The sequence below is a fragment of the Cervus canadensis genome, chromosome 24 (assembly GCF_019320065.1).
Source record: "Cervus canadensis isolate Bull #8, Minnesota chromosome 24, ASM1932006v1, whole genome shotgun sequence".
NCBI classification, from domain to species: domain Eukaryota; kingdom Metazoa; phylum Chordata; class Mammalia; order Artiodactyla; family Cervidae; genus Cervus; species Cervus canadensis.
This window is the reverse complement of record NC_057409.1, coordinates 7,425,757-7,445,267: the sequence shown is the minus strand read 5'-3', so window position 1 is coordinate 7,445,267 and position 19,511 is coordinate 7,425,757. Positions and strand designations below refer to the sequence as shown.

Here is a 19,511-nt window from a genome sequence, read left to right as displayed (position 1 = left end):
GAAAATGAAAATCACTTACAACCCCATGGTCTAGAGATTATTCAATAGTTTGCTATATTTCTTTGCAGTCTTTTTGTAAGATGAGGTGTATTAGTGGCTTCTGAAGCCTGAATGCTCTGAAGGATTTCATCCAGTTATGTTCCTCAAATTAGAAAGAATCAGTCCTATTCACCTGCAGACTTGAAGGCTGCAAAATTAACTGCAGATTGGTTCAGGAGAAGCAGGACTACTCCATGCTGGAAGGAGCCATTCTTTAAACGTTGCATTCCTGGAATTTGTTAGGAGGAGATATTATTTCCTGATTAATTTGAGCTGCAGATGGGTGGAAGATAATAAGAACTAGATGACCATAATCAGAAAAGGGGATGGGACACAGAGCAAGGGAGGAAAATGGAACATTATTATTCATGCCAGCAGCTGCATGAATAACCCAGGAATTCAAATTATTTTGATTTTGCTTGACTATCAGGGTTTGATCAGGAGACAGAAATCACACCAGTGATTTTGACAGAAAGAATTTAAAATAAAGTAATTGTTACCCTACATATTAAGATATTAACTAGTAACTTCTTTAGTTGCTAATTCATGTCCAACTCTTGGGACCCCATTGACCATAGCCTGCCAGACTCCTCTGTCCATGGGCTTTCCCGGGCAAGAATACTGGAGTGGGTTGCCATTTCCTTCTCCAGGGGATCTTCCCAACCCAGAAATCGAACTCACATCTCCTGCATTGCAGGCAGATTCTTTACCACTGAGTCACCAGGGAAGCCTAAATGGGTTTTAAAAAAAAAAGCAAAAAACCTCTAAGGGATCACACAGGTAGCAACTGCAGGAAGCAGCTTCCCATTCCTAGGATGAAGGAAGCCAAGAGAAGAAGAGAATTATTAACAGTTAGAAGATAAGAGGATATTCAGCCATAAAAAGGAATGAAGCATGGATACATGCTACGATTTCGATGAACTGAGAAAACATTATGCTGAGTGAAAGAAGCCAGTGACACTAGTCCACATATTATATGATTCCATTCAGGTCAGAGTCCCAAACCGAGAAAGCTACAAATAAGATAGATTAGTGGTTACCAGTGGCTGGGAGGGTGGGGTTAGGGGGCATAGGGAATATGGGGTGGGGGGTGATAGCTACAGGGTACAGGTTTTTTTAAATTGTGGTAAAATATGCACAACATAAAATATACTGTTTTAACTATTTTAAAGTATGCAGTTTAGGGAGATTAAGTACAGATGCACTGATGTGCAAACATCACTACCATCCACCTCCGGAACAGTTTTCATCTTTCCAAACTGAAACTCTCTACCCAGTTAACTGCCCCCTACCCCAGCTCCTGGCAGCTCCCATCCCCTACTTTCTGTGTCTATGAATTGGACTACTTTAAGTGCTTTATTTAAGTGGAATCATACAGTACTTGTCCTCTTGTGTCTGGCTTATTTCACTTAGTATAATGTTTTCAAGTTTTATCCATATTGCAGCATATGTCAGAATTTCTTTCCTTATAAGGCTGAAGAGTATTCTGTTTTATCTGTACACCATATTGTGTTTACCCATCTGTCAGTCGACACTGAGTTGATGCCTTCTTTTGGCTATTATGAATAATGCTACTGTGAGCATGTATATTCAAATATCTGACTCGCTGCTTTCAATTCCTTTTTAAAAAGTATTCATTTATTGATTTACTTTTTGCTGCACAGGCTTTCCTCTAGTCGTGGCGAGCAGGGGCTACTCTCCAGTTCTGTACGCAGGCTTCTCATCGTGGTGGCTTCTCTTGTTGCGGAGCACGGGCTCTAGGGTGTGCGGGCTTCAGTAGTTGCCGCACGTGGGTTCAGTAATTGTGGCTCCCAGGCTCTAGGACACAGGCTCAGTAGTCATGGTACACAGGCTTAGTTGCTCCGTGACATGTGGGATCTTCTCGGATCAGGGATTGAACCCGTGTCTCCTGCATTGGCAGGTGGATTCTTTACCACTGAGCCATCAGGGAAGCCTCAGTTCTTTTTTGTATATACCCAGAAGTGGCATTTCCGGATCATATGGCTACTCTATTTAAAAATTTTTGAGAACGTGCCAGACTGTTTTCCAGAGTGGCTACATCATTTCACCTTCCCACTAGCAGGGCACAGGATTCCAGTGTCTCCACGTCCTCACCAACACCTGTTATTTTCTTTCCAGAGCTTCTCTTTGAGGCGATGAAAATGTTCTAAAGTTAACGGTGTGCTGCAGCCAGTGCAGCATGTAGGGACTGGAAGTGGTCTACGCACAGTTTGGGAAAAAGAAACTAGAGACAGAATTAAAGTTTGAAAGATGGGACCAGGGGACTCAAGACCTCTTGGATCAAGAGCCCTGTTCCTTGGAGCTGCATCACTTTTATTTAGTGTCTTGGCAAGCAGAAAGTATCTGCTGGGCTACAATGAAGTCAGCCTCCGATGTCCCTGGTCACGTCTCCCACTTTACTGATTACACTATCTTTGTCATTTTCTTGTACAAGGGCTATCATCTAGCTGGAGGTCATAGACTCACATATGCCTTGGGAAAACATCTTAGTGTGTGCACAAACAGTGTTTTGAACTTGTGCTGACCCGGCACAAGGTTCCAGGGTCCACACTATATTTTTCCTTAGCTTAGCAGGGTATGACGACCCCAACAATCAACCCAGTTTACTTTTATTTGGGTTATGCTACATTGCTATATTTTGCTTTTAATCGTTTCCCATGGTGATTTTCCCATGGCTTACCCAGGGCAACAGACGGCTGCCTATTAACCCCTGCAATGGTGGTGATGGTCACACACATCCATGGGTATTCTAAGAATCGTTGAATTGTACACTTTAGATGAGTGAATTGTACACTTTAGATGAGGTATGTGAATATGTCAGTAAAGCTATTACAATATCTATATATATAATGGGATGATACAGTAGACCTGGGCCCCAGACCTGGGCCTCTCTAAGGAGAGGGTACTGATGTCTCTAAGAGGTTGCCATGAAGCTGGTTGTGCAGGAGTTGGAAAGAACTGCGAAACCAGGTGAAGCCTCTGCTGTGCTAGAATGAAGCGGTGCTATGGGCTATGTTAGAACAGGAAATAGACAGGAAGAAGCAAGTCCCTTCTTCCTCCTGCAGCCTCACAGTCTCCTTCACAGGGAGCAGCAACTGGCAAGGCAGAAAGGTTGTTTCAGCCCCGGCACCCCCAAAGCCATCCCCTGGAAGGATGGGTTTAGAGCAGAGAGAAAATCTTGATAAGGATGTGCTGTTTTAATCAGCTTGGGCTGCAGTATCGAAACACCATAAACTGGGTAGCTTATCAACAACAGACATTTGTTGCTCAGTTCTGGAGGTTGACAGTCCAAGGTCATGATCAGGTTCTGGCAAGTGCTTTCTGCCTGGTTCACAGGTGTGTGTGCTCATGTGGTGGAGGGAGCACAAGTCAGCTCTCTCACCTCTTCTTCTGTTAGTTTCTGATGAAGAGCAAAGTGATTTAGTTATACATATACATATATATATATGTATACATATATATATATTCTTTTTCATAGTCTTTTCCATTAGAGGTTATTATAATATATTGACTATAGTTTCCTGTGCTATATAGTAGGACCTTGTTTATTTTATATACACTTGTTTCAGTTCAGTTCAGTTCAGTTCATTTCAGTCTCTCAGTCACGTCTGACTCTTTGCGACCCCATGAATCACAGCATGCCAGGCCTCTCTGTCCATCACCAACTCCTGGAATTTACTCAAACTCATGTCCATCGAGTTGGTGATGCCATCCAACCATCTCATCCTCTGTCGTCCCCTTCTCCTCCTGCTCCCAATCCCTCCCAGCATCAGTGTATTTTCAACTGAGTCAGCTCTTTGCATCAGGTGACCAAAGTATTGGAGCTTCAGCTTCAGCATCAGTCATTCCAATGAACACCCAGGACTGATCTCCTTTAGGATGGACTGGTTGGATCTCCTTGCAGTCCAAGGGACTCTCAAGAGTCTTCTCCAACACCACAGTTCAAAAGCATCAGTTCTTCGGCACTCAGCTTTCTTTATAGTCCAACTCTCACATCCATACGTGACCACTGGAAAAACCATAGCCTTGACTAGACGGACCTTTGTTGGCAAAGTAATGTCTCTGCTTTTTAATATGCTATCTAGGTTGGTCATAACTTTCCTTCCAAGGAGTAAGCATCTTTTAATTTCATGGCTGCAATCACCATCTGCAGTGATTTTGGAGCCCCCAAAAAGAAAGTCAGCCACTGCTTCCACTGTTTCCCCATCTATTTCCCATGAAGCGATGGGACCAGAGGCCATAATCTTAGTTTTCTGAATGTTGAGCTTTAAGCCAACTTTTTTGCATCTGCTATTTTTAAACTCTTAATTTATCCCTCCTTACCCCCTCTGTAACCGTAAGTTTGTTTTCTATGTTTGTGAGTCTGCTTCTCTTTTGTAAATGAGTTCATTTGTATCACGGTTTAGATTCCACTTATAAGTGATATCATATGATATTTTTCTTACTCTGACTTAACTTTGTTTAGTACAATAATCTTTAGGTCCATCTATGTTGCTACAAATGGGAATATTTTATTCTTTTTAATGGCTGAGTAATATTCCATTGTATATATGTACCACATCTTCTTTATCCATTCCTCTGTCGATGGACATTTACATTGCTTCCATGTCTTGGCTATTGTAAATGGTGCTGCTATGAACATAGAGGTGCATGTGTATTTTTCAATTAGAGTTTTCTCTGTATATGTTTCCTCTATGCTCACTTTAGCCTTTTTATCACGAATGACTGTTGAATTTTATCAAATGCCCTCTGCCACACCCATGGCCACATCCACAGTTTTCATCTCCCTTTCTGGGTTCTCTTAATTCCTTCTTAGTCCTGTCCCCATGAAATGTCATCATCACTCCCTCAAACATGGTAAAAAAAAATATTATCATCACACTTTATATTGTTTGCTTCATTTCCTGACTCCTTTGCATGGAGTTTCTATTTTGTTCATTGCTTTAAGTATGTACTTAGCACGCAAGTGCTCCAAACACCCTTTATCATGAAAATTTCAAGCATCCACAAAAATAGAGATGATGATTTAATGAATCCCTTTGGACTATTGCCTTCTTTGACTACAGTATCCTGCCATTCTTATTTCATCTCAGCAACCTGAGTCTTTCTTGCCGTTGGATTTCCTTGCATGCCTTGTAATTCTTGGTGGACAACTCCCACTTACGAATGAAGAGCTGTATTGCTTCCTACAGAGAGCCGGGTGGGTTTCCTTTGCAGTCTTGTGGGTTTGTTTTTTCAAAGGCTTACTTCCCACCTGAGGGAGGGGTAATTTTTGTCTCTGAGAAAGTGAGCAGGGTCTCGCCATCAGCTTCCCCTCCAGGTGTGTGAGTAAGGAGCTGACAGGCTGCCTTGGGAACGCAGGCCAAAATAAGCAAGGTTTGGGACTTCCCTGGTGATAAATGGCTAAGACTCTGTGTTCCCAGTGCAGGGAATCCAGGTTCAACCCCTGATCAGGGAACTAGATGTTACATGCTACAACTAAGAGTTAGTATGCTGCAACTAAAAAGTCCGCATGCCACAGTGAAGTTCCCAGATCCTGCATGCAGCAGCTAAGACCCAGTGCAGGGAAATAAATAAATATTAAAAAATATAAGCAAGGCTTGACTGACTGTAAGGGTAGAGAGCTTCAGTGGCTATGACGACAGGGCAGGTCTGTCTTTCCTTATTTTTCCTCCTGGTTATTCTAGTGTATTAGTGGTAATTGCTCAGTCATGTCTGACTCTTTGTGACCCTCCAGGCTCTTCTGTCCATGAAATTCTCCAGGCAGGAATACTGGAGTGGGTTGCCATTTCCTTCCCCAGGGGATCTTCCTGACCCAAGGTTCGAACCCCAGTCTCCTACATTGCAGGCAGATTCTTTACCATCTGAGCCACCACGGGACTGCAAAGAATTGGACGCAGTTATTCTAGAGGTCCATTCTTTTCTTCAGCTTTGTCTTGCCCACTTCCCTGCCCTGGTGTCCTTACCGTGGAACCTCTACAGCCAAATCACTTCCCCTGTTTAGAATAATTCTTAGGGTTCCAACTGGGACATATGTTGCTCTGTGCCCATTAGGTCTATAAATAGTCTTCCAGTTAATCCCTCTGCTTTCTGCCCAGAGCACACTTATTCTTGATACCTACTGACTTTAAGCCCCAAAACTGCTCGGGGACAGAGAGGAGGTAAGTGTGTGTGCTCCCTACTGAACAGGAAACTCTTCCAAATATTTTTGGAATAATTCAAAATTGTTTTCTCCCCCTTAAGCTCAGGGAGTGTGGCTTCTTCATCTGTGGTCTCTAGAGCTTACTCAGAGGCTCATGGGCCTCGTCCTAGTTTTCCAGGGCTTTCCTCCAACCTCAGAGAAAGAGCATCGGCCTCAGTTTCAGCTCCTCTGGGTTTTAGCTCCGAATGGCCCCTCCTCCAGGCATCTAAGTTGTAGTCATTCCAGACTCTTCTTTGTTTTCCTTTAGTCTTTGTGGGTGGGAGCTACATCTTACAGTTGCTGCCTTATAACACTCAGTGATCTCTCTGTCCCCTTTCAGTTGCCTAGCAAACAACTTTATTCCTAGTTGCCAATTCTTTAAATTGTCTGTTCCCAAACTTGCTGTGGTTTCTGTCTTTCTGTCTCTGGACTGGACCCTGACTGATACAATAGCTGCCAAAAATATGATACACTCAGTGAACCAAGAGAAAGAAAGGCAGCTTGGCCCTGGGCCACTGTGAAGATTGAAAGCTAATGCTCTTGTATGTGTGTTCCCCCAGGTTCAGAGAAAGTTGCATTTTCTGCTTAGGTGAAAAAGGATTGTCTATTGACTTATTGAGGACAGGACTTTAAAAAAAACAGACTTTGGAATCAGTTATATCTGGGTTTGAATCCAAGCTCTGCTGCTTACACACCCAAATGAATGAATTTCTTTGAGCCTCAATTTCTGTATTTGTAAAGCAGAAATTGAACAGCTTCCTTGCAAGCCTGTTGAGAGAATGAAATGTGATAATGGATGTAAAGTGCTTAGCACAGAGTCTGGTACAGAGTTAAACCTCAATGTATGGGAGTGGGTGGAGAATGTAGGATATAGCAGGACTCAGTGTGAAACAGTGGAAAGGGGAAGGACTAGAGATCCTAAGACTTGGGTTTTAGTCATGTGTCTGCAGCTAACTAGCCCTCCTTTCCTCAAACATGTCACACCAGGTTTGAGTGAGTAAATGACAGTCGCTCAGTCGTGTCTGACTCTTTGCAACTCTATGGACTGTAGCCTGTCAGGCTCCTCTGTCTATGGAATTCTCCAGGCAAGAATACTGGAATGGGTTGCCATTTCCTTCTCCAAGGGATCTTCCCAAAACACCAGGTTTGTCTGCATCAGACCAAGTTAGGTTCCCTAACGCTGGTTTCCTCTTATACGCCTGCAACAAAACGAGGCAAATAATGACACTGTGCTAAATTGTCATGAAGCTAAATTACTCAGTTTCAAGGACTACTGTCCTTTGTTGTGAGATTTTGCCCTTACTATTTTGGTGTTAATGTCCTGTTTTAATGAAACAATAGTATAATAGGATATTTTTTTCCCCTCAGTGTCTTTGACAAAATAAGAAGTTTGAACAATAGCAATGTGTGGAGACTTGCCCTACCACATCAGAGCATAACCTCAATTAAAAATCTTCATAATTCAAACAGTTTGTTACTAGTGCATGATTAGGCAGACAGTTTAATAGAACAGAGTGGAAAGGCCAGAAAATACAGAAATTTAGCGTAGTATATAAGTAGCATGGGCTTCCCTGCTAGCTCAGCTGGTAAAGAATCCACCTGCAACACAGGAGAGCCCAGTTTGATTCCTGGGTTGGAAAGATCCCCTGGAGAAAGGATAGGCTACTCCAGTATTTATGGGCTTCCCTGGTGGCTCAGATGGTAAAGAATCTGCAGCCTATGATGCGGGAGACCTGGGTTCAATCCCTGGGTGGGGAAGATCCCCTGGAGAAGGGATAGGCTACTCACTCCAGTATTCTTGTCTGGAGAATCCCCATGGACAGAAGAGTCTGGTGGGTTACAGTCCATGGAGTTGCAAAGAGTCGGACACAACTGAATGACTGAGCCCAGCACAACATATAAGTAGCATCTCGATTCATTAGGGCTGAATTTTTCCACAGAGAGTACTAGGATAAATTGGTAGCTATCTAGACAAAATAAAGTTGGATTCATACTTTGTACTGTAGGCCAGGACAACCTCCAAGTGGCGCTCAGATGTAAATGTAAAACAAAATCATAACAATACTAGAAGACACAAGAGAATTTCTTTATAATTCTGCAGTGAAAAAGACCTTTTACAAACTATGATCCAAAATCTGGAATTTCCTAGTGGCCCAGTGGATAAGACTCCATGCTCTCAATACAGGTGGCATGGGTTCAATCCCTGCTAGGGGAAGAATCATGTGGCTAAAAAAAAAAAAAGTCTACAAAATCTAGAACCCATAAAAGATTTGTACATTCGATTAGTAGATAAACATATTTACACATATAAATAATTTACATGGAAATAATTTATATATAAATTATATATTTTATATATAATTAATATATATTTATATTATAAATATATAATATTTATATATAATTAATTTATATATAAAGTTAAACACCCCAAACAAATTAATAAGAAGGTTTTCTCATGGCGAAAACCAAACCGTAAGCAAATCAAAAAGCAAACAACAAATGTTGGGGAACTATTTAGCAGTTCATATTAGATAGAAAGAGTTAATTGATGCAGAAGTAATGAAAAGCACCTTCAAATCAATGAAACCAACAGAGCCATAGAATGACGGGCAAATAGTGTGGACATTTCACAGAAAAGGTAAAACAAATGGTACATTAACACAGGCAGAAATATTCAGCATCATTCATATGAAGAGAAATATTTGTGACTTAAACTTTTGATGGATGATATTTTGATGAATCACTTCATGGCAAATAGATGGGGAAACAGTGGAAACAGTGGCTGACTTTATTTTTCTGGGCTCCAAAATCACTGTGGATGGTGACTGCAGCCATGAAATTAAAAGATGCTTGCTCCTTGGAAGGAAAGTTATGACCAACCTAGACAGCATATTAAAAAGCAGAGACATTACTTTGTCAACAAAGGTCCATCTAGTCAAGGCTGTGGTTTGTCCAGTGGTCATGTTTGGATGTGAGAGTTGGACTGTGAAGAAAGCTGAGTGCCGAAGAATTGATGCTTTTGAACTGTGGTGTTGGAGAAGACTCTTGAGAGTCCCTTGGACTGCAAGGAGATCCAACCAGTCCATCCTAAAGGAAATCAGTCCTGGGTGTTCATTGGAAGGCCTGATGCTGAAGCTGAAACTCCAATACTTTGACCACCTGATGCGAAGAGCTGACTCATTTGAAAAGACCCTGATGCTGGGAAAGATTGAGGGCAGGAGGAGAAGGGGACGACAGAGGATGAGATGGTTGGATGGCATCACCGACTCAATGAACATGGGTTTGGGTGGACTCCGGGAGTTGGTGATGGACAGGGAGGCCTGGTGTGCTGCTGTTCATGGGGTCTCAAAGAGTCGGACACGACTGAGCGACTGAACTGAACTGACTGAAAGCAATATAAGTCATAGTTATCTTTCTGAATTACATGACTGGGTGTCATAAGATCAGAGTGTGAGGGACAACTGTATAGTTATATTTCTGGTGTATTGTTTTAGGAAGAAAGAGGTTTTTGCAGAGTTAAAGTTGGGCTTTGTGATTTTTATTTTTAGGCTTATGAAGTAAGTTTGAGAATTAAGTCCATAAAGATTTGAGATTTGTTGTTGTTGTTATTGTTTAGTCACTAAGTTGTGTTCAACTCTTTGCAACTCCATGGACTACAGCATGCCAGTCTCCTCTGTCCTCCACTATCTCTCAGAGTTTGCTCAAATTCCCGTCCATTGAATTGGCAATGCTGTCTAACCATCTCATCCTCTACCACCCCCTTCTCGTTTTGTCTTCAATCTTTCTTAGCATCAGGCTCTTTTCCAGTGAGTCAGCTCTTCACATTAGGTGGCCAAAGTATTGGAGCTTCAGCTTCAGCATCAATCCCTCCAATGAACATTCGGGCTTGATTTCCTTTAGAATTGACTGGTTGTATCTCTTTGCAGTCCAAGAGACTCTTCAGAGTCTTCTCCAACACCACAATTTGAAAGCATCAATTCTTTGGCACTCAGCCTTCTTTATGGGCCAAACTCTCACATCCGTATGTGGAAAACCATAGCTTTGACTATATGGACCTTTGTTAGCAAAGTGGTGTCTCTGCTTTTTAATATGCTATCTAGGTTTGTCGTAGCTTTCCTTCCAAGGAGCAAGCATCTTTTAATTTCATGGCTGCAGTCACCATCTGCAGTGATTTTGGAGCCCAAGAAAATAAAATCTGTCACTGTTTCCCCCATCTATTTGCCATGAAGTGATGGGACTGATGCCACGATCTTAGTTTTCTGAATGTTGAGTTTCAAACCAGTTTTTTCAGTCTCCTCTTTCACCCTCATCAAGAGGCTCTTTATTTCCTCTTCACTCTCTGCCATCAGAGTGGTAGTGTTGAAGGTTCACGTTTCGGTGCATACGGGAGCCAGCAGAAGGCAGTGTTCTCCCTGCCACTTGATTGGTCTCTAATTATACTTGGTGTCTTATCTATGCAGGTTACTCTGACAAAAATGCCATTGACTGGATGGCTTAAAGAACAAGTAGTTATTTCACACAGCTCTGGTGGCTTGGGAAGTCTAAGGTCATGATACCGGCAGACTCAGTGTCTGGTGAGAACCCACTACCTGGTTCATAGTCTTTTTGCTGTCCCCACTGGATGGAAGCGGGGAGGAACTCTCTGGGGTGTCTTTTATAAGGGCACGAATCCCATTCATGTGAATGGGAGCAGAGACATCACTTGGCCAACAAAGGTCCATCAAGTCAAAGCTATGGTTTTTTCAGTTGTCATGTATGGATGTGAGAGTTGGACCATAAAGAAGGCTGAGTGCTGAAGAATTGATGTTGTTTAACTGTGGTGCTGGGGAAGACTCTTGAGAGCCCCTTGGACTGCAAGGAGATCAAACCAGTAAAACCTAAAGGAAATCAAGCCTGAATATTCATTGGAAGGGCTGATGCTGAAGCTGAAGCTCCAATACTTTGGCCACTTGATGTGAAGAACTGACTCATTGGAAAAAAAGACCCTGATGCTGGGAAAGACTTAAGGCAGGAGGAGAAGGGGACGACAGAGGATGAGATGGTTGGATGGCATCACCAACTCCATGGATGTGAGTTTGAGCAAGCTCTGGGAGATGGTGAAGGACAAGGAAGCCTGGTGTGCTGCAGTCCATGGGGTCGCAAAGAGTCGGACACGACTGACAGACTGAACAACAATCTCATTCATGAGAGTTCCAACCTCATGTCCTAATTACTTCCTCCAAATCCCACCTCTGAAAGCATCACACTGGGGATTAGGTTTCAACATATGGACTGGGGGAGTGGGGTGGGGCACTAACATTTAGCCTATCGCACCTGGGCAGTCTTCACAGAACTAATTGTGCTCCTACCGGAATATCTTTGTTGTTGTTCAGTTGCTCAGTCATGTCCAACTCTTTGTGACCCCATGGACTGCGGCACTCCAGGCCTCCCTGTCATTCACTATCTCTAGGCATTATAGCATCACAATGAAAAAAAGTTTGTTTTTTGGTTTGCTTTTATGTATATTGACAACCTGAATGCTAGTTGCATTATTATATTTAACAAGACTATGAATTGGGCTGTGGTTTCCTCTTTTCTTCTCTGTTTTTCTTTATTTGTTTGAAAGAAAGCTGAATTTATTTTGTAGTAAACTAATAAAAAATAAAAATATTAAAGAGAACCAGATTAACTACAAAAAGAGTTAGCAACTCTTTGCCAATCTGTATTTAGATTTTATGATTCTATGAAACCATAAATTAGGGCTTCCCTGGTGGTGGTGTAGCAAAAACAGAAATTAGTAAACAGCCTTTGACACATACCATCCAAACAGGCCCTGGTGATGGGAAAAATTGAGGGCAGGAGAAGAGGGTGCCAGAGGATGAGATGGTTGGATGGCATCATTGACTCAATAGACATGAGTTTGAGCAAACTCTGGGAGACAGTGAAGGACAGGGAAGCCTGGCGTGATACAGCCCATGGGGTCTCAAAGAGTTGGATACGACTGAGCAACTGAACAATAAAGCCAAACAGACCTGCAAGAGTTAAACAGTCTTGGTTAGTTTTTAGCTGTTACTACTGACAAACACTCGTAGCTAGACTTTTCTTCACAGAGCTTCATTAACTTCTCTCTGACTCCATATAGATTATACTCTTCACCTGGCATTCTTCTCCCCCCTATACTCTCTCATAACATTCTGCATTTCAGAAAGGTCATGGGTTAATAATTTCAGGGACACCAGACCTGGTTGCTGAGTTGTTTGATGCCAGCTGTGACTGCTCTGAAACTTTGCAAAAGGAAAAACAAAATCCAAACCTTCATGAGGATAACCTCTCCTTATTCTCAAGAGAGGGGGGCACAGTTCTTGAGGCACTAGCCTAGTATTTGGCACTGGTGGACAGGGAGCCAAGATTTTGGCAACAGTGGTTCAGTGGTTTAAGAATTTTCCTGCTAATGCAGGAGACACTGGTTCAATCCCTACCCCGGGAAGATCCCACATGCTGCAGGGCAACTAAGCCTGTGCTCCACACTACTGAGTCAGCACTCTAGAGCCTGTGTGCTGCAACTACTGAAGCCCGTGTTCTCTAGGGCCAGTGCTCCACAACAAGAGAAGCCACTGCAATGAGGAGCCTGATCACTCCAACTATAGAGTAGCCCCCTGCTTGCTGCAACCAGAGAAAGCCCATATGCAGCAAAGAAGACCCAGCACAGCCAAAAATAAATAAATGAATAAATCTTTAGAAAAAGGAAAGTAAAAACAAATAACAAAAAATTTAATGAGAACAAGAGTAACTACAAAGAGTTGGTAAAGCTTCGTTAATCTTTTTTTTTTTTTAACCTCGCCACATGACTTGTAGGATCCTAGTTCCCCAACCAGGGATCAAACCTGGGCCTTCGGCAGTAAAACTGCAGTCCTAACCACTGGACCTCCAGGGAATTCCCCAATCTCTATTTTTAAATTGAACTGTTTTATGAGATCAAAGTCTGAGACTTATGGGTAATTCTGGAATCCTCCAACCACCCTGTTCTGTGATAGACTGAATTTTATTCCCATGTGCCTGACACAGATGACATTGCCAATGAGATCCTTAGAGACTCAGTTGATGAGCTTCTATTCTTTAAGTCTGTATCCTTCATTGACACTGTACATCCTTTTTTCCAGATGTGAAATCCTAACATGGGGTGAACCTTACCCCGTGGAAGTCCAACCACAGCAGGAGAGGCAGTGCAGCAGCGGGGGTAAAGAGCTCAGGTTTTGGAGTCAGGCGGTTCTGGGCTCAAACCCTGGTTCTACTACTTATCAGTTATATGACCTGAGTCTCAGTTTCTTCATCTGTAAAATGGGGATAATATTAAAACTTACCTCACGGAATTGTTAAGTAGAAGAATTGACATGTATATGAAGTCTTAGTATATAGTTTGTGGCATATGTGTTCCTGTTAAATATATGGGTATACATTATTCTGTGTGTGTGTAGATATAAATGTTTAGGCACTATTCCACACCCATCTTTGTAGATTGGAAACTTAGAATGAAGAGAGACACATGTGCTTAGAATTACCTAAGAAAAGTTGCAAGTGTTCATTATACAATTTCAAAGTGAGTAAGTCTTCCCAGGTGGTTCAGTGGTAAAGAATTCGCCTGCCAAGCAGGAGACTGGGGTTCAATTCCTGGGTCAGGAAGATCCCCTGGAGAAGGGAATGGCTGCCCATTCCAGTATTCTTGCCTGGGATATCCCATGGACCAAGAACCTGGCGGGCTACGGTCCATGGTGTCGCAAAGAGTCAGACACAATTTAGTGACTAAACCGCCACGCCAAAGTGAATAAGTAAATAGGGAAACCGTTGGCCAGTGTAATATAGCGTCCTGATCAATAGTGTACTATGTCCGGAATGCTGGACATAGTTTTAAGACTTTACATCTATTACTTCACCTAATCCTCATAATAACCCTTAGAAAGCTACTGTTACTATCCTGGTATTACATATGTGGCACAAAGAATTTAAGCAACTTGTTCAGTGCCGCACAGCTAAAAAGTAGTGGAGCCAAGAACCAAACCCAAGCAGTGTGACCATAGAGTCTATACTCTACCACTACAAGAAAAAAAAGGTGCTTAAGTCATCCTTAACTGCAATCCTGGGCACCTCAGATCCTCACTGTTCCTACAGTGGCTACTAGCTACATATGGGGATATTTCAGGGAACTGAATTTAAATAAAATGAAAAACCCAATTCCTGGGTTTCATCCCCACATCTAACATGCTTAATAGCCACACGCGGATAGTGGCTGCCATTTCGGCAGCAGACATAGAACATCTTCGTCATGGCAGAGTTTTACGGGATAGCACTGTGGTAGGTAACTCTATAGAGTATTAATCCAATGAAAGACTCAAACCCAACAGGTGTCATGTAGATTTTGTTTATAATTAAATACCACTTCATAATGTTATTTGTACCTAGCACACACATTTATTTTTGAAAAATAAGAACATGCCATATATTAGTCATTAAATTAACAAAATGTGAGCATCCCCATAAATATATATTCTAAGGTGACTTCACTTACACAGCTTCTCAGAGAAACACATAGTAGAATCAGTAAAACTGTTTCGTCTACCAGCCAGTGTGGGACCGGATTTGGAATTCACAAGGCTGCAGGTTGGAGGTTCCCTAACACTACCCTGATGGACATCTTGTCTCCACGCTGTGCCATCCAGCTGCTTGGCTTCCACCAGGAAAGCGATGGGGAGAGGTTGATTCTCTCTCGCCTACCCAGCATCCAGTCCATCCTGCAAAACCCTCCCACCCCCCAAGGCTTCATGTGATGGCATCTTCAGACCTGCAGCTCCATGGGAGGGGTGCAGGCGGGTGGAGTGGGGCTAAGCTGTCTTTAAAAGCTGCAGGCACCCGTCTGTGAACCGATTTTAATGTCTGAGTAGGGACTCCAGAATCCCAGTCTTTAGGGGGACAGAGTGGGGCAGGCAGAGGAAGCTGGAGAACAAATGGAAAGTTGAAACCCAAGTTTGGGGACCTTGCCTTACATACTGGCGGCAGGGAAGGGGATGCTGGCGGGACATGTCCCATTGCTTGGAGCCTTCAAGAGGGTTTGCGGATGTGAGGACCACAAGAAAAACAAAGAATCAAGGCTGCGAATGGAAAATGGATGTCCTTGTCCCCCATCCTAACAGCAAGTGCTGCTTATCGGTCACCAGCAAACAGTCCATTTACACTCAGCCACAAAGACTGGGAGATGCCGGCCCAAGACCAGAGTCAGAATTCTGGGGGCCATGGCTCCACATCACCATTCTTCCTGGGACCACGTGACCTCCCTGGCTTCCACTCCAGCAGCCAACATGCAGCTCTGCCCAGGCCTCCTGTCCTCCGCCTCGTGAGATGATGCTGTTACCCTAACCCTGAAGCAGGTGCTGCCCAGGCCCCAGCAGCAGCTCCTGGGTGGCGCTGAACCCATGATCGTCAGCTGACCCAAGATTACAGCGCACTTGTATCCATTCGTCACTCTTGCCTGACTCCAAGAGCCATCCCCAAACACAGGGCAGATGACAGAGTAAGGCTGGGAGCAAACAGGTGCCAGCTGATTACCTGGGTTTGCCGCATTTAAATCTACCTTTCTTTTATCCACTCCACCCTCACATCCCTTCCTGGTCCACGACCCACATTGGAAACACCACTGGGAAAATATGAGTAGCAGTGAAACTGGATTTTAATTCCCCTTTTGTGTTTTGTTCTTGCAGGCATGCAGCCTGACCTTGAACAGTGGCTTCTATTACCCCTTCAAATTCTTCCCCTGCTCTGCATAAAGCCTCCTTTCCAATCTGCCATTCTCGCACTCATGAACCATCAATGGCTCCTATGTTCTCTGGGATATGCTTTAAACTCCTCAGCCAGGCCTTCAGGTTTCTCCATGAAACCTCCACCACTGACTGCTCATCTTTGCAGGTTAATCTCTATCACCCGCCCCAGCTCTTCCTTTGCCCCCACCCCAACCCATCTCTGTGCCTTTGCAAAAGTTGGCCCCTCTGCCTGGGAGTGATCACTCTACTTTTTACATTTTGCTCAAATCTTAGCTAGATTTGCCACCCATCAGGGAGTCTAGCCAAAATCGTCTCCAATTCTGAATACCCAGTTCTGAGCTCAGGGCCTGACCTTTAGCAGGGCCTCCACAACTGTCATCTTCTGTGGTCCACTATCATACTTGGCCTCCCTTGCCAGAGTTGACCACATATTTGTGTCTCTTGCTGCTGGCTTGGAGGGCAGAAATCAGGTCTTATTATTTGTAGCCCTTACCGTCCAAATGTTTAACACATAGTCAATGTCTCACAAATATTGTTGAGCTGAGTTGATACCTATCCTAAAGGGGAAAAAAAAGTCATTGTCTGTTGCCTTCTTGAGCATGTAAGACACTACAGAAGTAGTTAAGACACAATAAAGAACTGGTTATCCCAGGCAACAAACATCAGCTTCAAAGGCAAGGTACTAAATCAGTATTAAGCATAATCCATAAAGGTTAATGATCTATCAACACTGGTCTGTTAACACTGATATCTTGCCTGTTAGCTCAAGGCTGCCTAGAGAAGCAGGAAGTGCAGTTCTAAGAGGTAATCACCGGATGGAGAAATGCCACGAATCCTATGAGGATTATTGAGCCTGCCAAATCAACCCCCAAGAGGAAACAAGGAATGGTAATTCCAGCTTTCCAATGTGTGGGGGGGGGGTCAGGTGGGGGTGGGGGTGCCAGGATTTTAGCAGACTGGCTCTCTCAATTATTAGACTTTCAAGGTATGTGATACTTGGATTACCAGCCTCAAAATCACCTGTGCTGACAGTTAAGAATGCAGACTCTTCTTTTTTTTTTGGCCGTGCCACTCGGCTTGTGGGATCTTAGTTCCTGGACCAGGGATCCAACCTGTGCCCCCTATATTGAAAGTGTGGAGTCTTCACCCCTGGACCCCCATGAAAGTTCCAAGAATGCAGATGCTTGGGGCTGGTCCCAGTCCCACTTAATCAGAGTATCTGAGGTCGGGGTGTGGGAATCTGCATTTTAAATAAATTCCCTAAGAGATCCTTACTTTCATTAAAGTTTACAGACCTTTACCTGCTATTCTCAGAAGTATACAGTCAGCCTAAAGGAAGACAGCTGTGTATGCAGCCAGCCGGCAGCAGTCCCATTTCTGAGAATTCTTGCTTCTCGAAGATGTATGTGTGTGGGGACCCAAAGAGTCTATTGACTCCGAGGAAGTTAGCCAATGACTCAAGCTTGGCTAGTCGATCAATACCGGAGAGGATGGAGGAGAGATGAGCAAGGCTGTCTCTGAAATAAGCAACCCCCAGTTTTCCCAGAGGGCACTGGTGTGCAGGAGAATACAACACAAAACAGCCAGATTGTCTGTCTGTCCTTTGATAAGTGATGCAGTCCCCTCTTGTCAAATGAAAAGGGATTTTTCTTCCTTTAAGGGCTGAAGTCTCATCACTTCTACTCTGTCTTTGTTATTCTCCCCCTTCTCTTAATTTCTCAGTTCCTTTGAGGGGAAAAAAAAAGGAGCAGAACCAGAATCAAATGATTTTCCAGAGTGGACCCAGTACAGACACATCCAGCACATCTTCACTGGAGAGGCACAGACACTCAGAAAGCAGATGTGAGCTCCTTACAGGTGAGTGACTGAATGGGACACCCGGGGCTGGCTCACCATGCCACGTGAAGGTGACATGAAGTTTATCACAAGTACAGAATCAAGACGGAGGTGGGTAGAGATCAGGCCTGCACGTGCGGTGAGGGAAGACTAGATCTGGAGGTTTCCAGCCTTTCAGTGGATTTGGAAAGTAGGGGCAGAATCTCTGCCTGGCTTTAGCTCTGAAGAATGTGGCCAACCTTGGTCACTGCCTGGGAAAGCCCAGGTACCATCCACAAGGATGATGAAGGCTTTCCAAGTCTGGTTGGGCTAAACCAGGCAGAGGCTGAACTCTGTACTGCCCACCTAGAATACTGCTTTCATGCCCCCACTCCCACCCTCATCATTTGAAATTTCCAGGACCAAGATAATCTACCCTTTGTCCGAGGCAAAGGCTTTTCGAGATGCTCATCCACAGAGTTCATGGATTAAAAAAAAAAAAAAAGACTTGAAAGGCAAGTTTTAGAATCAAGGATTGAACCACTGTCAGTACGGCTTGAGCAGCTGTGACTAGAGGAAAGGGGTCTCCTTCAAGGTGGGCTCACTCCTTCTTGGTGTGTTCCAGGACGCGGTAGGGAACCCCAGAGGCATTTCTGGAGCCATGTTCTTCTTGCATGACGGGCAGTGTGGCGGGAGCGTAGATCTCAGAAATGTTGTCGTTGTTTTCCAGGGCCCCGTAGGAAAAAGAAGCTTTGAGGTCAGGCTGGACGGTCATCCCCTTGTCATGCATGTTTTGCATACCTGAAACAAAATCCATCCCCCCAAATCATTATGTGATAAGAGAGCCAAAGGAGGCTGTGTCTATCCCATCATGGACTAACTATGGTGCTCAGGAGCTAATCATGTGCATTGTCAATTTCCTGAATGCTTTAGATAAAAAAAAAAAAGAACACCCATAAATACACACTAGAAATATTACAGTTGCTAAGCAACAAGGGATGAATCTTCAGGAAATATGCACACAGACCAGCCACTGTCAAGAGAAACCATTGGTTGGCTTCGAAGGAGGTGGGAATGTCTGGGTCAGACGGGAACCAGCACTGTGCTTTGAACGTGGTAGATGCCAACACTTTACTGCTGAGTTAGATCAGGATCCGGAAAAATGTCATTATACTGTTGAGAGAAGAGGATAACTTTTGTGTCACAGATACGTGATACACAGATATCCTGATGCTCAGAGGGAGAGTTTTGACATCATCATCCCTGATTCACATATGGGGTTAGGTGTGATTTTGCTTATTACTTCTGGGCACACTGATATTGAATTTCTACTTATATTTGAAGGCAAATATTTTACTCGTTAATTCCTTTAAATGTATTCTACAATTCCCCTAGTCAGGTGGGACCTGGCCTCCTCTGAGGCCAATTCTTTTTCCTGGGAGGGAGTTAAGACACTTTAAATTCTCTTGCCCCTTGGTTGAGTAATAAAAATCCTGAATGCAAATTACTTCCCATGAAACTATGACGATAATAACAGCTGACATCTGACTGCTTCCTATGCTTGATGCACTGGGCTAAGTGCTTTAAATAGTAACAATAAGAGCAATAATGTTACTGGCATTATATAAAGGGGCTGGGCATTTATTTGGTGGCAGAGGCCATAA

At 43.5% G+C, this 19,511-nt stretch overlaps 1 protein-coding gene across 1 annotated transcript in view; it reads right to left on the bottom strand.

Moving 5' to 3' along the window:
* Positions 1-14,623: 14,623 nt before the first annotated feature.
* NIPAL3 (NIPA like domain containing 3) overlaps positions 14,624-19,511 on the bottom strand; it is a 52,350-nt gene continuing 47,462 nt past the window's right edge. The window contains exon 12 of the mRNA XM_043445056.1: positions 14,624-18,648. Within this exon, the coding sequence (XP_043300991.1) occupies positions 18,449-18,648 (200 nt within the window). The 3' untranslated portion in view covers positions 14,624-18,448. The remainder of the gene's footprint in view (positions 18,649-19,511) is intronic.